Source organism: Vitis riparia, chromosome 1 (genome assembly GCF_004353265.1).
Source record: "Vitis riparia cultivar Riparia Gloire de Montpellier isolate 1030 chromosome 1, EGFV_Vit.rip_1.0, whole genome shotgun sequence".
Taxonomy (NCBI): domain Eukaryota; kingdom Viridiplantae; phylum Streptophyta; class Magnoliopsida; order Vitales; family Vitaceae; genus Vitis; species Vitis riparia.
Window position 1 is genome coordinate 13,078,337 of NC_048431.1, and position 26,319 is coordinate 13,104,655.

Consider the following 26,319-nt stretch of genomic DNA (forward strand, 5'->3'; position numbering starts at 1 on the left):
GTTTGGTGTAACAACCTTAGCACAACAGCTTTGTCGGAAAATCCTACTCTTCATTCAAAGACGAAACACAAGGAACTATACTTATACTTTGTTCAAGAAAAGATGTTGCAGAAGGAATTGGTTGTCAATCATATTTCCTTCTATTAACCAAGTAGTAGAAATACAAAACCTTTCTTTTCTCAATTCTTTGAAAGGCTTAAAGGGAAGTTAACAGTTTCCTCCCCAACATCAATTTGGGGGAGAGTTAGAGAGGTTAAGCTATTATGCTCTGATATAACAGCTTTCTGTTCTGTTTTCCCTCTTTCTGTAACGCTATATAAAGAGCGTCATTTTATCTTAAATTAATTAAATAAAAGTGACAATTTTAACCTTAAAATAGGATCATTTAAGTCAATTTATTAATAATAATATCTTAAATTAATTTATAAAATCATACCAAGTCTTGAATGTTCTAGAGGATGTTAAGCTCCCATTTGCTTTAGAAGTTAAAAGAATCTGGAATAAACCGCTACTAGTTAACACTCCAAGTAGAGATATTCATGCGAACTTGTGTAGAAGTTTTCATATTACACCAAAGAAAGAACAATATCTGCTTGGTCTTTCGCTACAATTAATTCATTAGTAAGTAACGTATTGATCTCCCTTTTTCTGCACTAAAGCAAAGAACCCCTCGAACTAGAGCTTCCATTAGAGCTATGTTCTTTACCAAGTTGAAGCAAGTATTGAACTCCATTCCCCACATCATAAGCCATTAGACCTATTCTTCCTCCAACCCAACTCCCCATTTGGCTTCCAACAAGAGACCCAATCCACCCAAGCCTCTGCTCTCCAATGTAGCCACCGGCATGTGATCCCAACAGTGTACCACTGCCCCTAATTAACCCTTCTGTAATGGTGCCCCCAACGTACAGAGTTTCAAAAACGTCCCATCCTGAGGAAATCAAATGCCCCATGATGTGCTTGGCTTGGAGATATGCCCTCCTTGCTGCTGCATCTCCCTTTTCACATGCCCGCTTGCTGGCATCTTCATATCTCAGTCCCTGTGAGAATCCCTCATTCAGTGCTTCCGTTTCTGCCTCTGCTCTTACTTTTCGTACATGAACCGCCCTGATATAGTGTAGATAGATCCTCACAACCTCCTTGACCACACATGCTATCGTCCCAGTGCCCACGTCAAAGCAGTTAAAGACTGTAAACTTCCCTGTCCAACTTTTTGATGAATCTTCTTCTCCAACCAGCAGTCTGGATTTTTCAGCTGTGTAGAAAAGGTTGAAGGTTTCTTATTTACTTGGAATCATTTGAAGCACTCATAACCATATTCTGGAGATAGGAAGATTCATACTGGCAAGAGGGAATTACTAAATTAAAATGATCCATCTTAGATTTTTTTGACTGGGGGTAAATATATTTTTCTTCCTTTCATTTTTTCCAAGAACCAAACAGAAAGTATGTGAAATCCTACTACATCAGACTACTAAAATGAGTGAAATTAGTCAAGAGTAGAAATAGAGAGCTGAGGGAACATGGAAAAACAAATTCATGGAGCACATCAAGAAAGAAAATTAAGAGAATGCATTAAAGAAAATAAGAGATAATATAATTACTTTTTAACAAGGGTTTGATTTTCTTCAAGCAATCATTAATAAGATTCATTATGTTGATTGCCACATAAGCATAAACATACCTGCGATACTGAGAAGAATGATACTAGCCAAGAAGAGGAGATCAATGCTATTGTTCTTGAAAATCATGGCTTCTCTAAAGAATGAGTTGGATTCTTATCTCTAATATTTTTCCTTTTTGCATTGCTCAAAGGAGACTTTGGCATTTAATAACATGGTAAAGGGGGAAGAATCCGATTCCATGTGTGGAATGAAGGGTGAATATAGACGAAGAAGCAAAGCAAGCACCAATGCCAAACAGAATTAAATTTGTACTTCTCACCCTCAACGCAAGTACTTGATGCAGTTCGATATCATTCCCTCTCATTTTCCTTCATAATTTCTTATTTTCACAACCCAATTATTCTTTAAACTCTGAGACTTAATTCAACAGGCTGAGGGCAAAGTTAACCTTTCCAAATAATTCTCCAAATTAATTACTTTTTTTTTTCTTTTTTCTGCAGATTCAGTTGGATCTGTTATTTCTTTTACAAGTTAAGGTCATTTCTATATTGAACCTTGTCCATGAATTAGCTTCTACTTGTAGCAAACAGTGCTCCAAAAATAGGTACACATTCTGGGAAAGCCACATCCCAAAGCATTTCTCAAGGGAATGCCCTGATAGCTATATTTTTGTTTGATTCAAAGCTGAGATAATTTTAAGCCAGAGATAGACTCAGTCATGGGGTTGAGATATTTTAAAAACTTGACCAAGTTAAAGCCTCAAAAGTGTGTTAAAATATCAAGATTTTGTTGCAAATCATGAGGTCACCCTTTGCCCTCCCACCACACAAGCAGCCACCAAACTTCAGACCTTCCACCGTACCTTTGGTAGTAACTACTGTAATTCATATTTCATTTACATGGGTCCCCTATAATATGTAAGGACTCGGCGCTAAACTGCCTCCCATGGAAAAATCAGTAGTGACCCAGTGATTCTAGAGAATTAAATACCAAGTTCAAAGATATAAAAGAAAGAAAAAAAAAAGGCTGATATGCTCGAGTTTGTTTTGATTGATCAAGATCTAATAATTGGATGTGGACCCATGACACGTGGGCATGATATATCCTGTCCAGACGTCATAGAAAAACAAACTTGGAAACATATGATATTTTTCAGTAATATCGCCAAGTTGGGTATGATGTGGAAGCCTATGAGTGGTTCTTACATGATAACGAGTGTGTGTTCCTAAAGCATTACAGAAACCGCTTATATCGCTTGCATTATTATATCCTATCAACATTACCCACTGTTGTACCGCTGCAACAAGAAGGAGAACAACAATGGCAACAATAGCTGGTGTTAGTCTCTCAACCCCAAGAGTTTTGGCTAGGGCTGCAGACTCACCAAAGTCCCAGACCATTCAATCACCATGGCTGAGCAACCCCTGGAAAAGGCCAAGCCGGTTTGGAGCTGGTCGCATGTGTGTCAGGCCAGTGGCTGCAGCACCAGATAGCATATCCGAGAAGGTGGTTGAGAGCATCAAGAATGCTGAGGAGAAGTGCTCAGACGATCCAGCTAGCGGGGAGTGTGTAGCTGCCTGGGATGAGGTAGAGGAGCTGAGCGCGGCTGCCAGCCATGCCAGGGACAAGAAGAAGGAATCCGACCCATTGGAGACTTACTGTAAGGACAATCCTGAGGACGAGGAGTGCCGCACCTATGAAGACTGATGGTCACCTTTCATGAAGTAAAATTTCTCCATATTTTCTCTCTGTGATGTTCAACTACAGTATGATGAAACAATGGTCTTGTTCTATTTAGCAGCATATACCATACCATCTTGAAACGTAAATTGGTTGAGTATCAGCTTTGTTTTAACCATTAGTTTATATATGGGTATTGGAAACTATAGCCTTCTTCCTACAAAAGAAAGTGGTATAAGGTTTTTTCAGTTGGGCCCCGATCTGGGGTTTTTCCTTCTCACCAGGCAATGTTTCATTATCTCTGCTTAGTTGAGCCCGAGGGGAGTTTAATATTAGAATATTCTACCCTAGATTGAAGGGAAAATAAAATATGCTGAAATTTTTTTAATTGAAGAAGTAGAAAAGGGAAATGAAATAGTTAATAGTTTCGAATTTCATCAGCCAAGTATCATGCAACATCTAGAGTAAGATTTTTATACTTATTTGCTGGGGAAAAAGAACCCCCATACGGAAAGTTCACATGTGATGACCATAATCCTGTCTTCCAAGTCTCATTCAATGGTCCGGTCACCCAATATTGGGGGGAAAACTCGAGGAAGATATTAAAAAGCAGCAAACTCATAAACAGCCAATTCCAACTTATTATGTGATGGTGAATTCCATTCCTAAGGAAACCCCCAAGAAGACTCCACTCCAAAATATCTCGAACCAGTCCAATAAGTCCATGTCTTAAATGGACATGAGCTGTGGACAGAAATGCATCTTCCAAATGATACATCACAAGCAGACATTAATCAACTGAATAAGCCACTGAAGCTAATGCTCACAAAGATGATGTGTTTAAGCTCATACCAAGTGGTAGATACCTCAACTGGCATCCACATTAATCCCATATAAATCTATTGCATTCACAAAGTAAAATATTCATGAATGAAAATCATAACCACTAGATATTTCTCACCGTTCATCCAAAACAGAGAAGAGGGAAAACTAGATAAAATTGTTATACTAATTCAAAATAAAATTTTCAAACTAAATTCTTTTGCAGCTATACTGTTGGAAGTTCATTGACATTTTGTCCGCCTTTTTAGTTCAATTAATTTCTTTTCGTCTCACATTACCGCCTGTATCATTGGAACAATATCCTTCATAATCCCCATATCAGTAATAATTTAAAGGTAGCCATAACTCTCCAAAATGGTGTTTAGAAGTAGTCAGATCCAACTTGCGCATAGTTAATTTTGACTGTGACCCATTATTCAGCTGCATAATCAAACTGGAAAATTGGGAAAATATAGAACTGTTTAATAAGCATTCTGATAAACACTAAGAGGATGATTGATGAACCAACTTAGAGCGGAATTATTTTGATAAAGTTAAAATTTAATGCTTGAAAACGATTTTTTTTCTTTTTTCTTTTTATTTTTTTATTTTTTTTATTTTTTATTTTTTATAAAAAATAGTTGTTTAACAAATTATTGAAAATAACTTTTAAGAACCATGAGAATCACTTGAAGTGATTCTTGGAAAATCAGCTCATGGGTGATTCTTCCAAAAATCATTTTTGAAAAACACCACAAAGTAAATGTGTTTCAAAATCATTTCCTAATGGGCTCTTCATAGTTTAATATAACTTGATAATTTAATTTAAGTTACTAAAAATATTAAATGTATTTGGTAAATTAATTAATATTACAACTTAAAGTTAAAAATGATCTTGATAAGTTAACTTAATGGCTTAATATGATTTGATATGATTTAATTATAATTTAACTTAAAATCATTTTAAGTCATTAAATATTAAGTATTATGTTTTACCAAATACCCACTTAAGCGAATCAATAAAACAATTTCATTCTACACCATTATTAGAACCAAACCCCCAACACAAGCTTTATATAAAGGTACGATTACACTCTAGGGATAGATGAGGCTCAAAATGACACTAAGGCTATGTTTGGTTCTCGAAAAATTTGAGGGAAAATGCGAGGGAAAGAAAATACAAAGGAAAAGTAGAAGGAAATAAAAAGTGAAGAAAAATAAAAAAATAGATTAAAAGTTGATAAATTATTTTTTTTGTTACTTCAAACTTATTTTATTTATTTTAACTCATCAATATAAAGATTAAATAATTTAAAAATACATAAAATTTTAATTAGTTTTAATTATATTTGATTTTTTTTTTATATTTTTCATAAGACAACCAAACATGAGAAAATCATTTTCCTTAACATTTTTTTTCTTTCCTTTGTACTTTCCGGGAACCAAACATAGCCTAAATGAGTTAAAGTTTGCATAATTATTGTGAAATCCATAAAAAAAAAAATGGATAAAAATGTCTTTTATTATTCACACATCTCTATTTGTATATTTTTCTTGATTCTCATAGTTTGTTTTTAGTATCAAATCATTGGAATATATCTGTTACATTTTCGCACATGTACAAAAAATGTGTTCTAAATGTACAAGGTATTTGTACATACTAGATGTATAAGGCTTGTACAAGTCTACCTATCATAAATATATTTAGGTATTTTTCTTCATTTTTTTTCTGTTTATTTTTTATACAATTAGAAATACTGTTTACACACACACACACACACACATATATATATATATATATATATATATATATATATATATAAATGTCAATATTTTTTCCATATACATACAAGGCACTTGTACTATATCTATAAAGTATTTGTATTAGTTACACTAGGTTGTACAAAGTTTGTCTATTGTGAATATATTTGCATGTTTTTTTATGGGTGTTAATAAAAATGTAAAAATGTATTATACATTTTGTAAATTGTCTTGTATATATTTGTAAACATATGGGAAAAAAAATTATATTTTGCATCTATACATGTGCACAAATAAATTTTTTAGTAATTTGGTATAGAAAACAAACAAAGAAAATGAAATATATATATATCTATATATATATATATATATACAATATTCATAGTTTACACATTTGTACATGTATTATATAGTTGTTATTTGATTAAATTTTAAAAAAATCAAATTTTCAAAATAAATAATAATAATAATTGAATGTTAAATTAATGAAAAATAAATTAAGATAAACATGTCTTATAATAGAGTTATTATTTAACCAAAACCTAGGGAGGTGAATAAAATTAACCCTAACCTCAAATTACTTTTACATCATTTTATGTTTTATGGTTAAATTTCTATCCATTTTTATTTATCGTTTTATGTTTTATGATTTATTATGTAATGGTTTATTCTTCCATTAATAAAAATCTCTCAATTTTATTTTTTTGGTAAAGTTTCTCCAATATTCTTTTTTTTTCAAGATCTGGTTTGATATCATTTATACAACTAGATGGAGATGAAGGATTGTAGTCTCTCTAATATAGCTTTTGGTTTTGGGTGTGTCCCATTTTCTACGTTTTAGTTTATCCTTCCATTAATAAATATCCCTCCATTTTTTTGGTAAAGTTTCTCAAATATTCTGTCTTTTTAGGATATGGTATGATATCATTCCTATAATTCAATGAAGATGAAGGCTGGTTATTTCTTTTATACAACTTTGGGTTTTGGGATTGTCTCGTTTTTTCTTTTTTTAAGGAATAAGCTTAATTGTCATGCAACTAAAAAATAGGGTTAGTAAAATAAAACCCCATACTAAACACTCCTAAAAAGCCATGTTTTGCTCCTACTTTTTGCCTTCAGTACCACCTACAACACTCAAGCTCTCAAGCTCTAATTTGAGCACCCAAGCTCTAATTTAAGCACTCAAGTGCTAATTTAAGCACTCAAACTCTACGATTGGATTGTCAATTTGAGAGCTCTTCCTCCATGGATTTTGATTGTTTCTCCATTGAAACTCTTACCTTGAGCACTTGATTTCTCCACCATGGATGTGATTGAAGACCTAGAATGCTCCTTTATCTCTTTTAGGTTACAAAATGGAAAAATGAATACATTTTTACATAGGAAACAAAAACCTATGCCCCATCCATCAAGAGCTTACAACCCATTTATGCAAGGGAAAAAACTTTTTACAAATAAAAAGATTCCTATGCTCCTAACCACCAAGCTTACAACCCAATCTAGATAAAGAAACAATTATTCAATAGAAGCAACAATTAAATATTCAAAATATGAATAATTAATAATCATTCATTCATTTATCCCTTATGCTTATAGGATGAATAAATTAACCCTATAAAACAGGGTTAGCACACCTTGTAAAGGATATAACATGTTAGAACTTATCATAAGGTTTCGATACTAGTTGTTGGGAACCCTGGATTACTTTGTTCCCTAGCCTTAGATCATCTAGGAGCATGCATCTATTTTAACGCTCTTTATATCTAACACAATGGATAAACATGGCGTAAAAAAACTAATATGATTAAAACTAAAGAATATTGAAATCATACCTACAATCTTTATATTCCCATATTGATTTCAATCTAATAAAGTCCTTGAAAATGTCATAGAGCTTGTTTACCTAATGTTCTTCCACTCAATTTCACCTCAAATAGATCCACTCACGATAAAAGTGTGGGTTTTTATCCTCTTCTTTGAGAGAGACTAGGGTTTCTCTTTGGTGGCTTTCAGAAGACATAATGATTATAAAAACTTTAAAGCCCTAACCCTTAAGGGGGTATTTATAGGCTTCTTTGTGGACATAAGTGACCTGAACCTGAATTGGGTTTGAGTCACTTAATCCAGCTCACTTGGTATTAATTAATTAGTTAGCCCTATTAACTTTCAATTACTTAATTATCTCAATTAAGAAAGTCAATTCATAAGATCTAGTATAGTTTTGCGCTTACCAAAATCCCCTTATGCACATTTATGAACCATAAGACCAAATACCTCAAATAAAATGTGCCTCTTATTAAGATTGAGCCCTAGAACACATGACATGATGTAACATATAGAGATTCATTTTATAAATTTGTTTATTTATGTTTCTTAATTTCTCATTTATTATCCCATTTGCATAATTGGATATGAGCATACATGCGCGCATCACTTGCATTGTATATGACTTGGGTACATTGCAAGTTGCACAAAAGATCCGAGTCATGGGTTCTTTACAGGCCGATTAATAGTTCATAATTGGTTCATGGATTTAGGCAATCCATTTGAGACTGTAGTGTAATACCTACTTATTGAATGGATGACTTGTCTTGGTCATCATAATGGCTTTCTCATAATGAGTACAATAGTTTATGTTATGAACACTAGACAAGACCTATGATGAATCATAATGTAAGACTATCAATTGTCATGATTCATACCAAGTTATTATATTGCATAGACTCTCAACCTTGAGAAGGTATTGAGTCTATACCAAAATCAATAAGAGACTTTAACCTATAGGTGAGACCCTAAGGTGATCATATATCCTTATAAATTAGGTCACTATTAATGGAGGCTAGTGGCAATATACATTTTCAATAGAAGCACTATGATATCTCATAGAATGGACACAGTGTGTTCTTTTGAGTGATCCAAAAGACATGATCTAGAAGACTATGACCATAACATTTCACTTAGTGAAATTTGACAAATGCTCCTTGGAGTTAGAGTATGTCAATTGATCACTTAACTAGAAGGATCTGTAACTCAATTATTTGAGAGATCATCATGATAGGTGATAATTCTACCTTGTTAGATTACAGATACCAGTTCTTAAGGAGTCTTCATGAAGTAGATAGTAGGTCATGGACCTGAACTATGCTCGTTGTAATTTCATAGGATACTGGAATACAATTATTCTCTTTAGTGAAATGTTGAATCAATTTTAGAATTGGATTTTGAGGAAGACAGTATTTTCCTATGGGTTTTAATGCTTTCCACTTTAGCTCTTATTATATAGAGGCAAATTTATTTTAAAGGATTTGGGTTTTTAGTTCATAAGTATGTATAAGGGTGTTTTGGTCAAAACACAAGATTAGGCTAGATCTTCTGAATTACCTTTCTGGTATTGGCTAATTAATTAATTAGAGTATATTAGATCTAATTAAGTAATTAGGATCTAGTTGAGCTAGATTAGGTGACCCAAGCCTAATTTGAGCTCAAGTCACTTAAGTCTTACAAGAAACCCTATAAATATTCCTATTAGGGGTTAGGGTTTCAGTTTTGCTTATCATTTTCCAAATAGAACCTCTAAAGAGAAACCTTAGCCACTCTCTAGAAAGAAAATCCCACACTTTTCTCGTGTCTAGCTACGCATGAGGAGAAATTGAGTGGAAGATTAGTAGGTAGATGAGATCTATGACGTCTTCTATGGATTCAGATTTTTCTTCAATGATTTTTAGGGACTATAATTTATTTGGGAACACCCAAATCTAGGTATGGGTTGCTTCTTCTCTAGTTTTGTTAATCTAAATGGTTTTTTGAAGCCATGTTTCCACTTAGATTGCTTTTTAGAGAAGCCTAGGTTAGATTACATGATTCCAATATGATCAAGGGCTTGGGTACAGAGTAATCCAAACACTTCTATGAATTAGAAGCTCGAATAAGGATTATTAGGACCTATAGGAAAATATTGGCTTCCTTAAAATCCAATTCTAAAGTGGATTCAGAACTTCACTAAAGAAAATCAAATGGTTTCAATATCCTATAAAATTACAATAAGGTGAAACTTTGATTAGTGACCTACTATCCACTACATGCAAACCCCTTATAAACTAGTGTCCGTAATTTAAAAAGGAAGTACTGTCAACTTATCAAGATTACCATTTCAATCCTTGAGTTACATATTCTTCTATTATGTGATCAATTGACATACTTTAATAACTTACAGAAACATATGTCAATTTTCTACTAAAGGAAATGTTATGGCTATAGTCTTCCTGATCACATGTCTTTTAGATCACCTAGGGGGACACACTATCTCAATCCTATGGAATATCATGGTATCTCTATTGAGAAGACCTATTGCCACCATACTTCATCAATAGCAACCCAATCTGTAGGGATATATAACTGGTCTCACCCATAGGTGAAAAGTCTCCCATTGATTTTGACATAGGCTCAATATCCTCTTAAGGTTAAGAGCACATGCAATTAATAGCTTGGTGAATCATGATAATCGATAATCTTACGTATGATTCACCATAGGTCTTATCCAATATTTGACCATACATCTAGTGCACTCATTATGGGAAACTTGCCCTGATGGTTGAGACAATGCATCCCTCAAATTATGAGGTAATGCACTTTAGTCTCTATTGGATTGCCCAAATCCATGAACCAACTATGAATAACTTATCATCTTGTAATTAACCCATGACTTGTATCTTCTATGCAACTCCTAATGCACTCAGGTCATGTACAATGCAAGTGGTATAGACATAAATGCTTAGATAACCAATTAATGCATAAAGATAGTAAAGAGAAAATAAGAAACATAAATAAATAAATTTATTAATGAATCTAAAATTGTTACATTATGTCATGCTTTCAAAGGCTCTATCCCAACATAACCTTAGGCCTAAATCTCATCATGAGTGATCTCAAGATTTTTCAACAACTTTTGATTCAAGAATTTTCTTACCATGTTTAAAACTCGAATTGATAGTATCACTTAGATTTGAATATAAAACATAAAATTCTCATCATCTTTCATTCTTATGCTTTCAAATTTAATAATAAGCATTTGTATCTTGGATAACTTAATAGTTGAAAAGTCCTCATGTGTGACTAAGACAATGTCTCAAGCCTCTTTAGCACGTTTGCGTGTAGCTATCTAATGGAATTCATTAGGACTCGTTCTATTAAATATGGTATAAAAAGCCCAAGCATTTGCCTCACTACCTTTGTTTTTTACTTTGTCCTTGTTTAGGCTTGAGTTCACCAATGGATCCGATATACTAAATCCATCTAGCTTCAATGGTGGCCCCTATTGGAACACCTTAAATAAATCAAATCTAAGCCTTGGATCATAAGGATGCATGCATCTAATCTTTCTAAGGATCTTGATCAAAGTACAACAAAAGCATTTATGATCAAAACCCTTAGATTTAGGGGTTTAAAAGCATGGCCTTTTATTTGAATGTTCTTATATTAATTTTAGTTAGTGAAACAGATCTTGAAAACTAATAATCTTCTACCCAATGACTCTTTTTTGGAACTTAGTACTTGAAGATGGACTTCTCTCTCCACTTGGATGGAGGCTAGGATTCTTTCTCTAGAAGACAATAGCCAAGAGTGTCCAACCCTAACCCTTAAGGAGATTCATATCAATTTCCTTGTCGGTTTAGGTGACTTAAGTCGATCTTAGGCTTAAGTCACTTAATCTAATTCACTAGATCCTAATCAATTAATTAGCTTTACTGGAGTCTAATTAATTAATTAACTCAATCTAAAATGGTCATTCATAAGCTTTTGTGCAACCTTACGCTTTTACCAAAATGCCTTACGCACAAATATGAATAAAAAAACTCATAAATCCTTGAAAACAACATGCCATAAAGGAGTGTGAGCTTAAGTGGGGACCATCATACCCCTAGGAAAATTCTAACTCCTTTATAATCCAATTTTAAAGTTGACTTAACATCCCATAAAATAGAATTAATTGTACTTTAACATCCTATAAAATTGTATCAAGAAATAAATTGATTAAATTGAATTTAATCAATTTTTTATGTTTTTGACCTACTAAGCACTACATGTAAACTCTCCATATATTGGTATTCACAATCTACCAAGTAATAAGTCATTCTCTTTTCAAGATTACCTTTATCATCCTTTAGTTTTAGATTTTCCTATTTTGTGATCAATTAACATACTATATCTTAAAAAAACATGTATTAAATTCCACTAGTGGAATTATAGTGACCATAAATTTCATGATTACAAGTATTCTAAAATACAAACTAAAAATCTTCTATATTTCAATACTAGTCACCCTAAAAGGTAAGATGAAATTTGACACAACACCCATTTTCTTGTTGGCCCTTTTTATTTTTTGTTTCATATTTTTTTGTTTTGGACAATACCCTATTTCGATCCTTAACCCACATGGTGACTTGTTTTTCTTCTCTTTAATACCACATGGATTGGACTTTTGGAACTTTCATTCTATGGGCTAGAATTTCAAGGGGCTTACCTGACTTAAAGGAATATAAGAATCAATGGACGACGAGTCAATCTAGGTTGGATCCATTGATAAAATTAACATTATGCAAAAATACCTCTCTTCTTTTTCTAAAATTTAAATCTTCAAAACCAAAATGGTTTCGATCCTTAACCCACATGGTGACTTGTTTTTCTTCTCTTTAATACCACATGGATTGGACTTTTGGAACTTTCATTCTATGGGCTAGAATTTCAAGGGGCTTACCTGACTTAAAGGAATATAAGAATCAATGGACGACGAGTCAATCTAGGTTGGATCCATTGATAAAACTAACATTATGCAAAAATACCTCTTTTCTTTTTCTAAAATTTAAATCTTCAAAACCAAAATGGTACTCTTGGTTCCCACACAATGCAAACGGGAATATTCTCTTTGACAAATGACAACTGGAGTCGATTCTGTATTCTGTGTTGAAACCTCATAATGTACATATACTATATCACCATAAATTTCCCCATCAGCATTGTACCCTGGAGTGGGTTTTGTTTGTACACTAGACCGAAGAAGCATTAGAAAAATAAAATAAAATAAAATAAGATGCTGCAATTACAATCCTGATCTGCAAAACCAGGGAGGAGCATTTTCTCTGGGATAAACTATGAACATCTATTGATTCGAGTGACTATATACCGTCCTTTCTCTAAATCATAGATCGTCTTCAACTGGGGCTTCTTACACTTTGATATAGACCAAACTGTAAACATCAATATGATTAAGATGACAACTAGAGAGAGCAAGGTTGGGGACTCATCACTGACAACCGTGGTGATCCAATCAGAGTGCTCTGCTTCCAAGTTGGTTGTGCTCTGCAAGATGAAAGCTCCTAAGGCCCAATCTAGTGGGATATCTCCCACCTGATTTGCGTATCCAATCCTGTTCAAAAGTAGTTAACAATCATTGGCATTTCACCTACAGAAAATGCAAGCACATGCATAGTGAAAATGCACGCACATGCATACACAAAGATGGAGCAAAAGCTCCCTGCACACTAGAACACTAACCACGGTCCTTTTATGCTACAAGTCCATTTCACACAAGACTACAAAAATGAAATAAACTGCAAATAACACTGATCAAAACTTATGATACACAGAACCTACCCCCCCTCCAATAAAATAAATAAATAAAAATAAAAATAAAAAACAAGAGAAAAAGAGGCTTATGATACACAGTATTACCATAATGCTCATGCTACAAAAATTATACATGTTGTAACACATATAACACATACAGCTAGTTAATTATTTTTAATAGGTTTTAGGACAGACCAAATATTATTTTCTTTTACTTAAAAGGATTATTATATAATATCTAAATTGCCTGGCCAAAAAAAAAAAAAAAAAAAAAACTGCAAGACATACAAGAATGATAACATTTTTTTTTTTGATAAGTAATAGCAATTGTAAAAAGAAAGCCTGAAGTACACCTGAAAGTATACACGAAGTATACAAGGCAACAAGGCCAAAGGTGAAGAAAAAAACAAAAAACCCTTACTTACAACCCAACCAATCAATGAAATCGAAAATGGACCATGAAGCACAATCTACATGCACCCTAACCCAATCCGAAAACATGTACAAAAAAAACTGTAAAATAGCTTAATCCGCTAATTCAGTATCTTCAAAGATTCTTCTATTTCTTTCCTTCCATAAAGTCCAAAATAAGCATAAAGGGGCTGCATTCCATGCCTTTTTTCTTTTCTTTATACAGGAATGATAACATATTATGGTACACATATTGCATCCAAGCCAGTTCATAGGCTTTATAGCTTGAAACCATGGGTTCTTCATAAGCATCTTTCCTGGAACACTTAGAACTAGAAACTGGTGTCTTCACTTAATAACAGTGGATGTCAAGGATTTGATTGGGGTAGAATGCTTGCTGCAACTGTTACCCCCCTTTTTTCCTAGTAACTAGGATGATAAATTGGTCCAGAAGATTGTTAAGGTCCCCTTCTCCATATAAAACAATTACTCATCTTGGGTTCCTTGTCAAGCCCTCCTTTTCCTGGCAAAGAAAATTTGGATTCAAGAACCATCCAGTTTCATTTTTTAACCTTTTTGGTTTGGGAAGCAACTTGGGAGAAAGTTCCTACTATTAACCAACTTATGAGGGTGGAGTATGGTAAACATGCACTGCCTCTGCAATAAGGAAAATGAGTTTGCTGATCACATCCTTATCCACTGCAAATGAACTTCTAGATTATGGTCTTTAGAGTTCTCTCTAGTGTTTCCTTTTTTCTTTTTTCCATATAAAAAAACAGCATTTTCATTAAAAAGGATTAAAGATACACAACAAGGATGAGAATCCTTGTCACAACTACATAATCTGATAAAAACAAAGGTAGAAAGCCTTCTCCAAAAATACGTTGGCAATGATCCTGTCTTAATTAATTTTACCTTTTTGATATACATATCGAAAACCAATTGAGTAGAAGGAAATTGAGTGGAATGCCCTTAAAAGCGGTAGCATGAGAAACCTAAAAGGAGGAATAAAAATAAATTAGATCCCATATCATCTCAAAGTCCTCCACTTATCCTCAAAGATCCTTACATTTCTTTCTCACCATACTATTCAAATCAACATAAGGCAAGCATTATACCATAGAACTTTGCCTCTATAGGAGTTCCCCAATCCCCTAAAATTGATGGTCATCATATCACCAATACTTTGAGGAGAAACTCAATCCAATCTAGCTAGACTTAATAGCATGTATCATAGCTCCAAAGTCAATAAACAACGTAAAATAACATGATCAATAATCTCCACTTTTTATACACAAATTGCAATGATCGGGATTAAGGGCTTTGAAAGGTCTTCTCACTTGAAGCAAGTTGTTTATGTTAACCCTCTTATTGGCCACTAACCAAGCAAATGTCTTGACCTTTGATGGAGCTTTAATTTCCAAACGAATTTTGTTAGAGAAAAAAAGGTTGGAGTTCATTGATTGGGTAATGTTAAGAAAAACAATTCGACCATGAATAAGCCTAAGGACGATGATGACCAAAACTCTCATATCTAGAGAAGATAGACAGGTGCACACAATTGAGAATGGACATACGGCTTTTGAGATCTTCAATCTCCGTATCAATGAGGTTTCGATGAAAGTTAAAGTTCTAAGCAAAACGGGAAGAGAGACCAAGGATAGATGCTATAGGAGAGCTTCTAACTAACACAACTCTATAGAGATTAGGAAAGTGAGAACCCAGAGGTTGTTCCCCCTACCACAAATACCCCCAAAATGGATCTTTACCTTGTTGCCTATTAGAAAAAGGGTATAATGGCTTAACGATGGTCTTCCAAGGCAATGATGCAACCACCTAATTGAAATATTGGTGTCCCAACTGTTGGGATGTATCCCATATATGCTCAATATAACCTTATGCCAAATGGCTTAACCTTCCCTAGGAAACCTCCAAAGCCACTTCCCTCCGAGGGTCCTATTCCTTAGAGAAATTCTTGCTTAGGTTTGCAAATTTGACTCCAACTTATAAGGTGACATCTCTCTTACCCTCCCTCAACCTTGATCAAAGAAAATCCCTTTGCATTTTCTCAATCCTATATGCTATTGATGACGAGATTATATACAACATGAGGAAGTAACTAAGAATGTGTGACAAATAGGATTGTATTAAGGTTATTCTTCCATCTAAGGACAAATGTTTTTTTCCATCTGTCCAATCTCCTCAAGATTCTATCTATGACTAGGTCCTAAAAGACTTTAGCCTTAGGATTCCCCTATGACCAAGATAGGATAAGGGCTATTGAGAAACTTTACACTCTACTCACTCTAGCATTTAAGGTAGTCAAGTAATTTGATCCCGAGATAGGATTTATTCCTAACAACGTGATTTTGTCTAAATTGATCTTGAGCCCTAAAATGCACCCAAAAATAACAAGATTAGCTTTAGATCTTGCAACTCTACCTCACTCACGGGAGCTAGAGAAGAAGATAATGTCATCTACAAATTGCAAATGTGACATCCTACTCCTTACTTGAAACCCTTCTAGAATAGCTCTCCTTTGCTTTTACAAGAATCCTACCTAAGACATGTGCTCCAATGATGACAAGGAAGGAGGATAGAGTATCCCCTTGCCTTAAGACTTATGGTTGCTTTAAAATATCCTTTGGGACTTCCTTTGGCATTTCCATTCACCAAAACTTCTTCCCATCCTTTGGAAAAGGTATCCCCTTGCCTTTTCTCTAGTGTTGCTTGGATGATCTTCCCCAATTCACCTAGAGATGTTTTCCTAGGTTGGCCAATGATTTCATGGGAACCTTTGCAAGGAGCGATCAAGATTGATGACAATGTACTTATTAAGACTTGGTTTATATGGTTGAATGGGATTAGGTTTTCCTTCTTTGTTCTTTTTAGACTTTGCAGCTACAATACAAATTAGTCAGCTATATAGTGATTTTGTTTTGGGTTTTTAGTGTGCTCCTTCTATACATAGTCTGAAATGGATTATGAGTCCTTTTGCTATGTGTTTTTTTATCTATTTCATCTTTATTTTTCTATAAAAAAAAAAAAAAGTAGTGGAGACTAACTTCTGTCTCTTCGTTATCACAAGAGTAAAAAAGAAAACAAAGTAAAATAAAATACCAATTTCTCTCTCCTTGGTATATCAATAAACAAAATTACTAAAATAGAAAAAGAACCTTATATTTTTTAACTAAATTCCACAAGTACGTCATTTTTAAATCCAAAATAAAAGATATAATCATCAAAAGAATATTTTATATTATGATACAAAACTCTTCACCTGGGATGCCCTTTTTTTCCTGGGTGTCCATGTAGAGAACTGAATCTACAACTCTAATCATTGTCAATTATGAATTAGCAAACAAAAGACTTATACACACTGAACATGCATTGCTCATGCCACCACCTCTAAAATGGCCTTTTCTGCCCAAATATTTAGGATAGTCTTTCTTAGCACTAAGTAAAAATAATTGTAAATTCATTAAAATATTTTTGTTATACATACATAAATATATGCATGTATATATATATATATATATAGATGAATTTATTCATTGATAAAAATGATTCTAAATAGCTTGATTTTGGTATCCAAGGTGGAAATGTTGTTGAAAGAAGTAATACCTTTCATCATCCAAAGCAATTCCAAGACTATCATGAAGAAAAGCCACTATATATGCTGAAGAGAAGCAATAGTGCAATAAATCTTCCTCATTGAATGAATAATACTTCCTTTTCAACTTTGACCAATCCTCTTCACAGAAATGTTGTCCAGCCACCGTCAGATCAGAGAGAAATGCCCGTGAACCCAACCCGAAGAACTAATTGAGTAAAAGGGAGCATAAAAAATCATACATCAGAACATATAAGCATTCACAAGTTAAAGCATGAAATCTTACAAAAACATTATATTGTTTCACTTCAAATGGATTGCTACTTAGGAAAGAAGAAATCTTTTACAAGAAGAGATGAAAAAACCAATACCTTTGATGTATAAAAGAAATTTTCTGTTGCCAAAAACTTTCCTTGAAGCTTGGGCATAAAAGTTGAACCTAAGCAGTGATGATATGAACATCTCTCTACATTTCAGGTGTAGAGGATCATAGTTAGTTACTTCACACAAAAAGCAAACAGAAACTTTGATCCACATAAAGCAAAAGTAGAGTGTTTAGAAAATATTTTAAACCTTTTCCCTTCTGTAACAAGTTTAATGCAGCAGCTCGACACTCTGAGAAGTTACCCTGGGCATGAATAGCAGATGAGTATTCATTTTTTCCATCCAAAGAATACCCTTTAGGAGTGCAAGGATCTATTAATATTCCCTTCTGAAGAGATTCAGCAGCTGCATGAAGGAAAGATAAAGTAAGAAGTTCTGAAAGAATACCAATTCCTAAGCCATGAAAGATTAAGCTCCACGCCCACCATTTGGAAGGTAGGATCATGTAATACCATAAAACATCAAGGGTTTTTTCAACAACCTTTTCATATAAAGGCACCAACATAAATGACCCTGATGTCAAAAGGCAAACTACCACATGAAAAAAGGGGGAGGGAACAAGGAAAGGGGTAAGAACAAAATTTTGCGCTTCATCAAGTTAAGCCAACTTCTGGCAAAGGCAGTAACAGTTATCAAAAACTGAAACATAGATTGCCTACTTAGCAACCACCAATAGGCACAGACAATTTCTCTCAAGGTGATAGCATAACACTTGCATAATGAGACAAAACTACAATTTTAACAAGATTATTAAGAGGGCATCTAATATGACTATTAAAGCTACCCAGAAATCTGACAAACATTCATATTTGCTCCAAGGGAATACAAGTACTCTAAGGCCATTTTAGGTCATCCAAGAAAGTAATTCTTATCACTAGATTCTGCAGTGAAGTGGGGAGATTTGTATTCCAGTGTTCTAGGAATAGAATTATATTAGCTTAACCCCTAAATGTAGCTTAAAAATAAAAACCTATAACAACTCAAACCCAATATTTAAAATATATATTGATAGGAAAAAGAGAATATATATATATATATATATATATATATATATATATATATATAAAGCACCAATCAAGAAGAGGGGGGTGCAACCCACGGACACGGGAGGTATAGAAAGGATGCCAAAACAACAAAAAAAGAAGTCACTTCATACATGCACTCAATCACACCTTCTCACACTATCTAGCACTCAACCAATCAATAAATTCTAACAAGGATACTAGGAGATCTTGGACATGTTGGCAAGTCCTATGGAACAAGTTACAAATATTGGAGTCCTTTAGCACTTGATTAGAGCATTCAATGCCATCAAAGGATGTTCAGTTTCGTTCTGGCCAAATTATCCAAAACATGAAAAGAGGAGCTGCCTTCCAAATATTCCTTCCATTTTTCCTCATGAAACTCCCTTACTATCCCTTTAGCAAATCCTTCATAGAAAAAAGGAGGACCCAAGAGATGCTAAAGAGAGAAAACAAAAATGCCAAACACCCCCTTCATTGCCCACAATCATTGTCTTTTCTTATACTGATCTAAGGTCAAGATACTTTTCCACATAGCCTCCCAAGTAAAAAGTGCACTGTGAAGGCACCCAATAGGCCCATACTACCTACAAAGGAAAAGACACTCCTCCATCCAACTCCAAATTAAAATAGAATGATTTCACTGAGAATTAACCCTCTTGCTAGACTTCCAAATCAGCTTATCTTCATCCTTGCTGCACTTCCCAAACACTTTAAGCATCCCAAGTAACTCCCAATGCTATCTAACTCCCAATCTTGAAATTGTCTTACGAAGTTTGGGTTCAAAACAACCAGCCTGCTTACAACCTCCCTAACTGTTGCCCCTCATGCCTTCTTATTTGCTAAAACAAAGAGAAGCAAGGGGAGAGAATCTTTTAAAAGAGCATCCCTGCACTAAATATATCACCAAAATTTAACTCTTCATTGCCTTCCAAATCTCTTGTTCAAGACTCAAAAGCTCCCCAAACTCTTATCACTTTCCACAAGCCAACACCATGCCCCTCCCTCCCTACAAGAGAGCACCAATCTAACAATATTTCCCCTAACTTTCCCACTATGACCTGTTTCCAAAGGAACTCTCTCTCTCCAACACCATTTTAGAAGCAAGGCTTTATTGAGAGAGAACAAAACTCTAATTCCTAATCCTCCTAACTTTTTGTTTTGTAAATGGATGACAGGTAAGGTTTTTTCTCAAGAGCTTCTCCCCCCACAAGAAATCCCGCTGAGTTTTCTAGTCTTAAAAGTCATCCCCCTAGGAATGAGAAGAAGGGACATAAAATAAATATGCAAACTACATAGTGTACTTTTAAGCATAGTGAGTCTACCACCCTCTAAGAGGTATTATCATTTCTAGAGACCAAGCCTACTATGAAACTTCTCCTCAACCACATCCCACACAATTGGGGATTTGAATGTAGCTCCCAAGGGCAAGCCTAACTAACTAGCCAGAAGCTTCCCCACCCTTCAACCAAACAAAGAGGCAAGCTCTTCAACATTGGATGTAATGACTCGCTCCCAACTGTGTAGATACTATCCTCTTTAGGCCTAAAAGGCCAACACACCTTTAAAACACATTTATATGATTAAGAGGAGTCCATACATATATAATGTCATTAACATTTTCCCCTATCTGATGTGGGACACAATCCCTTATTCTTCTGCAAGGAGGATGATTGTGGTATCCAAGATTTGACGAGAAAAAGTTTCTCACACTATATATGTAGATTCCTCTAACCTTTTAAATGTGTTTTAAAATAATGAGGGTTCCATTAGTCCCGAAGCAAATAATATCTACACAAGTAGAAGTAGATTATTACAAATGGTATCAAAGTCAATCCTTGACCTTAATGTGGGCCTTTGTTTGTTCAATCCCGCAAAGGGCGTATGTCCGTTTGGCAATCCCATAAGACATGACAAAAACCTTGTGTCTCTCTACATGGGGGGTAATTGTGATATCTCTCATCAAATAAGAGAAAAAAATTCTTAATGCTATATACGTATGAACTCCTCTTAACCTTGTAAACACATTTTGAAGACGTGAGGGCTCAATAGACCTAAAGTGGACAAGATTGATATGGTTGGGAGTGGATTGTCACATTAGAAACATCCTTTACTGGAATTAATTCGATTTTGTCCAAATTAACTTTCAACCATGATGAAGCTTCAAACCACAGTAGGAAGCAACTCATGTAAATCAATTGGTTTTAGCAAGGCTTGTGGTATTATCAGCCAATAGGTGGGAAATCTCGACTCCCTCTCCTCTTCTGACTCCCACCTTGAAGCCTAAAATGAAGCAGCTTTCCCTACCTTTCTCAAAAGAATAGTCAAGGTCTCCATCACCAACACAAACATATAGGGGGATTGAGGATAGCCCTATCTCAATCCACTCAAATTCTTAAAGAAACCAAAAAGTGTTCCATTTACCAAAACCAAAAACTTTGTTGTTACAATACAAAATTGAATCCAATCAACCCATTTATGCCCAAAGCCCTTTTTATGCACCACTACCAATAGAAAGTTCAAGCTTACATGGTTGTAAGCTTTCTCAACATCTAACTTACAAACAACTCCACCCTTCCCCCCACCCCCCCGGGCTTTAGTTCCTTAATCTTGAATCTAAGGCCTTGTTTGCAATTAAAGTTGCATCCAAGATCTGCCTTACTTACACAAAAGCATTCTAGAAATATTTTTTCTCCTATAAAACTTTTTAGTTCCTATTTTTTGGTTTAAAAAAAAAATTATGTTCTAATAAAAATTATTTTTTCAAATGAATATTTTAAAACTTAAAACTTTTAAAATAGTATTTTATGACTCAAATAATAGGTAATTGAAAATTTTAAACTCCATAAAAATGATTTCTCCAAATAATTTCAAATATTAATTGTTTAAAAAATTAATCAAACTTCAATTTATATACAAATAAAACATAAAAGTGGTAATATAAACTCTCTTTCTCTCCCTCCCTCCCAAAACATCATCCAGTGAATTAGTGAATTATTTGATGAAATCATTAAATCCATTCAATTGACAACCTATAACATTCATCATCTAGTGAATTATTCATCAAATCATCAAATCTATTCCATAAGTGGAGATAAGTTCACATTGTTTTAATGGTTCCATTCAGGAGATATATTTGCACATGCAACTATCATGTAAAGCACAATGGAACCACTCATTTTCCATTTGACATTAAAACACATCCTTACTTTATGTGTAAAATTTTTATATTTCCATTTCTGAGAATAAAACTCAATAGACTAGTAAAAAGCAAAAACATGAACTCTCATGATTCAACCTATATGTATCATAGCCAAGCATGGTAAAGAGCGCCAAAACCTTCCCAAGAAATACAAAATTACAAACCCAGTAGCAAAATTAGAGCAATCTACTTACCCATCAGGTCTGTTGAAAAAAGTGATTTCTGCAATGACTCAAGTGCAACATTCTGTGAAATGAAACAAATTAAAACAAATTTAAAGTGAGAAAACACTCCCATCAGTACTATAACATAATTTGTGAAGCCCTCAATACTGAAAACAAATAACTGCATTATCTGAAATTATGTCAATGCTGCCAAATAAACAAGACTACTTTGAAAAAGTTAGTTACCTGACCAAAATCAAGCAAGCTGTGACTATAGAGATTGTAAGTGACATTCCCAAATCTAAGAGTATGTGAGAATTCAGGAGGCACTGGTTCACTTGAAACAAAGGTTACCTGAAAAATGAAGAGAATACTGACCATCAAAATGACAATCCCACAACTGATGCTTCTTAATTATGATCCACGTAAAATTCTTAACTCATTTTGGACAAAATGCAACATGAAACACATATAATAATGATTCATTAGATGATGAATGGCACATAGTTGCAGACTGCGGTCAGTCTACATTGTTTCTGTCTTTTGAGAATTCTTTGCATAAATTGACACATGGGACTCCTCTCCATAAACACATAGATGAGATATACATAGGAAAACAATGGTAAACGATGTTGTCCTCCAGATTTAAGATGCTTGAGCTCCTAAGGAAAATCTCTAGCCAAGGAGATATCCAGAGTTTGCTCCTTATCCGGCCAGGCCAAGACATTAGTTTTTTTTTTTTTTTTTTTTGATGAGACAGGCCAAGACATGAGTTGTCCACCTTCTCTAAATTAGATCCTTACTTATATCTTGGCAAAAAGCCAGCTTCCAAATTATATTCTCTAAAACCTCACATGCCCAAATAATCAGCTGCCATATTACCTTCTCTAGATTCAATAGCATGCCACAAAGGGAGGAATTATGATAGAAAAATCAAAAGAATGTTCTTACCTCATAAAACCAAATAGAGGCTCAGATGAAAATATGTCACAGTAAGATACATGGAGCAGCAGTCAACAAGGACCAAGAATTTGTACACATTGACATAGGAAGGGCGAGGCACATAATGGGAAGGATTTTTATTTTTTTATTTTATTGATAGGCAAAAGAGCAATATAGATCAAAGAGCCAAAAAAGGCTACACCAAGTACACAAGAAGTATACATGTGCATTTCAACAAAAAAAGAAGAAATCCCTCCTTTTATAGGCAACCTAATCAATCACAGAGAAGGACTCTTGCCCTAAATCCCCTTTAAACCATTCTAAAAAATGACACGGAAAAGTGAACTTCAACTCTTGATCTAAAAGCTCAACATTTTCAAAAGCCCTTCTATTCCTCTCTTTAAAAATAGTCCAAAACAAACAAAGAGGAGCAACATTCCATGCCTTCCTTCTCTTCTTTCCAACAAAGTAGTTGTGCCAACCAAGAAGCGTTGCATGGACACAAGCATGCAACACCCACACCACTCCGGACAAGGAGAAGACCAATTGCCATAACATATTTGCCTTAGAAAAATGAAGAAGGATGTGATCGCAAAATTCCTCCTTGCCTTTGCATAGAAAACATTTGTTCACCAAGGTCCATCCTCTCCTCTTCAAAATGTCCAAAGTTAGAATCTCTTTCCACATAACTTCCCAAACAAAACAACTCACTTTTGTTGAAGCCCAAGAATTCCAAATAATCATTGTCGGGAAAGATTCTGAACCATCATAATGGGAAGGATTTTTATTGATAGGCATATAACCACAAGTAACTCAAGAAATCGCTTTGCATCCAGTAATCATTGGTTTGAAAAGGTTGTACTTCTTCATAGAACCATCTCTTACAACTCAATAAATAATGTGTCCAAGATTCCAACTCATGCCACAAATTCAGTCTCTCCTATACCATAAAATGTATGCAATATATAGGAAAAGGACAAAAAAAAAGGAACTACTGACTCTGAAACAGTGATAACAATATCCTGTATATGTTTATATGTTACTTTTTGTCCCAGATTACAAATGAACTTATCATCCTCACCTTTTTTTCTCTCAACGTGGCATGCATATTTTTTTCCCGTCAATATCAGTCTCAAACCGTACCTCACACATTTCAAGCCTTGTGCCTTTTAATGTGCTTTCCTAATCTCCTTGTAGTATATCATTGTTCCCCAAATGTTTAATGTGGTACTAAATATTCTAAATCCTGCAGTTCTTACTATGATGCCATGCTAACCAGGTTTCTGCAATCAGGCAGAACTAAGTTATTTTGAATTGTGTAGGAGTCACCAGAATTATTTGTCCATCGTTTAATTAGAAGGAGAACAAAGAAGAACACCATATAACATAAGCAAACAGGATAAAATGCCCTCACAATTTAGCATAAAATTTGTAACACCTTGTCAATTTACAGATAGGGAGAATGAAACAACCTGAGCCGAAGCCCCACCAAGCTCAATAATCCCAGTTGTTTCCCGAGGATCACCTCCAAGACTGCCAAGTGCATGATTTGCAACAACCCAAGCATATATTCCTTCATCCGACCCTACAAGACAAACATAGGAAAACCATCAAAATTCAATGAAAATGTACAAGCAAGAGAGATAAATGTTACCAATGCCAATGTAATCAATCCAATACCAGTAATAACAGAAGCCCAACTGTCCCGAAATTGAAAACCTGATACCCGAAGAACCCGTCTACAAGACTCCAGAATCGCTTCCTGGACACGCAATTCCAGCCTCCTCAACCCCGCAGTGGCCATCAGCCTAACTTCAGTGTCTCCCCAGTGCTCCTTGGGAACCCTACTCTTCCCAAACTCTAGAAGCTCCACCAACGATCCACCCGCTCGGTTCGGATCCTCCGCATACGAAGACAAACCAGGGCTCACCCTCATTGCCCCCAAACCTTTCTTACCGAAATCAAATACGGGTCTCCCGCCACCGTCCAACTCGAATCCGAACACGTGGATCCGGGTGCCGGTGCTTCCGCCGTCGATCACGATCCCGTACTTCTTGCCCCTCCTCATCGAATTCCGTGAATTGCAGACAAGGACCAACAGAAGGAAGAAGGCGGCAATCACGGTGGCGAGCAGGATGAGGACTACTAGGTTGCTTCTGGTGGCGTTTTTCTGGGCTCGTGCAGTGGCGTTCGGCCGCATTTGAAGCTTCAACTGTTCCATCTTCTCCGGCCTTTTAGCATTCGATCGTCGCATCAATCATACGACGGATCGAAGCGATTCGGGAATAGGAAACTTCGGGCTCTGCAGATCGGAGACCAGAGGGCTGATACCAGGTTTCGCCCTCTGTGTCTCCCTATCTCACCTGAGTCACCTCCCTCCTTGTTGCTGTCGGTTCTGGTGGTGATGTTTTTCTTGATTTTGGTATGCAGCTAGTGTTCGCCCAAACCGTTCCATACGCGAACCGGTTTGGCCCCGGGTTTAGTTGAGGCGGGTCGAACCCAATACGTGTCGTTTCGCCGTCGTACTTAAGCTGCGTGGAAAGAACGTGTTGTAAAAGTGGGCTGTCATACTTATAATTCAGACCCGGGGACTGTGGGATTTCTTCCACTAATCTGGGTTATATCTTTATTCTAGATTATATATGGGAGGCAATCCAAAGCAATCGGATTTCAAATAAATTTAATTATAATTTAAGGTGAAAGTTATGGTCCATGGTTGCAATAGCAAGCAGTCTTACCAGAGCATTTCAAAATGGTAGGGAATGAGTTTGTCGGGTGGCGGATAAGAAGAAAAAGGAAAGGGATAGCCAGTTGGAAATGGAAACAACCGGGAAAAAAATATGGTATGCTGTGCAAGTCAAGTGTCAAAAGGAAAAGGAGAAACAAAAAGTATTTGTTCTTTCAAGCATCATAAAAGAAGATACGTCTTTGCATTTACTTACATGTACTTAAATGTAAATTAGTCTGGTTAGCCGCCTCCACATCATATACAAAGGTAATTATGCTGAAGGCATAGATGAATCTAATGGTCTTAAAAGCTATATATTTTGTATAATTAATGGTAAAGATA

General features: G+C 34.9%; 3 protein-coding genes across 3 annotated transcripts; 1 reads left to right on the top strand and 2 right to left on the bottom strand.

Annotated features, from left to right (window-relative positions):
• Nucleotides 1–536: 536 nt before the first annotated feature.
• Nucleotides 537–1,805, bottom strand: LOC117922767. The gene is made up of 2 exons (XM_034840986.1): nt 1,685–1,805; nt 537–1,255 (listed from the first exon to the last, which is right to left on the bottom strand). Exons 1-2 carry the CDS (start codon nt 1,749–1,751, stop codon nt 654–656), a joined length of 669 nt encoding a protein of 222 aa, XP_034696877.1. The 5' UTR covers nt 1,752–1,805; the 3' UTR covers nt 537–653.
• A 1,091-nt stretch (nt 1,806–2,896) lies between these two features.
• Nucleotides 2,897–3,553, top strand: LOC117933030 (calvin cycle protein CP12-1, chloroplastic-like). Its single transcript, XM_034854417.1, has one exon. It carries the CDS (start codon nt 2,946–2,948, stop codon nt 3,330–3,332), a length of 387 nt encoding a protein of 128 aa, XP_034710308.1. The 5' UTR covers nt 2,897–2,945; the 3' UTR covers nt 3,333–3,553.
• Nucleotides 3,554–12,809: 9,256 nt separating this feature from the next.
• Nucleotides 12,810–25,740, bottom strand: LOC117916314 (probable apyrase 6). Its single transcript, XM_034832273.1, has 8 exons — nt 24,930–25,740; nt 24,722–24,834; nt 22,554–22,661; nt 22,338–22,389; nt 18,109–18,264; nt 17,907–18,001; nt 17,547–17,743; nt 12,810–13,311 (listed from the first exon to the last, which is right to left on the bottom strand). The coding sequence occupies exons 1-8, from the start codon at nt 25,501–25,503 to the stop codon at nt 13,035–13,037; spliced, it is 1,572 nt and encodes a 523-aa protein (XP_034688164.1). The 5' UTR covers nt 25,504–25,740; the 3' UTR covers nt 12,810–13,034.
• Between the last annotated feature and the right edge of the window lie 579 nt (nt 25,741–26,319).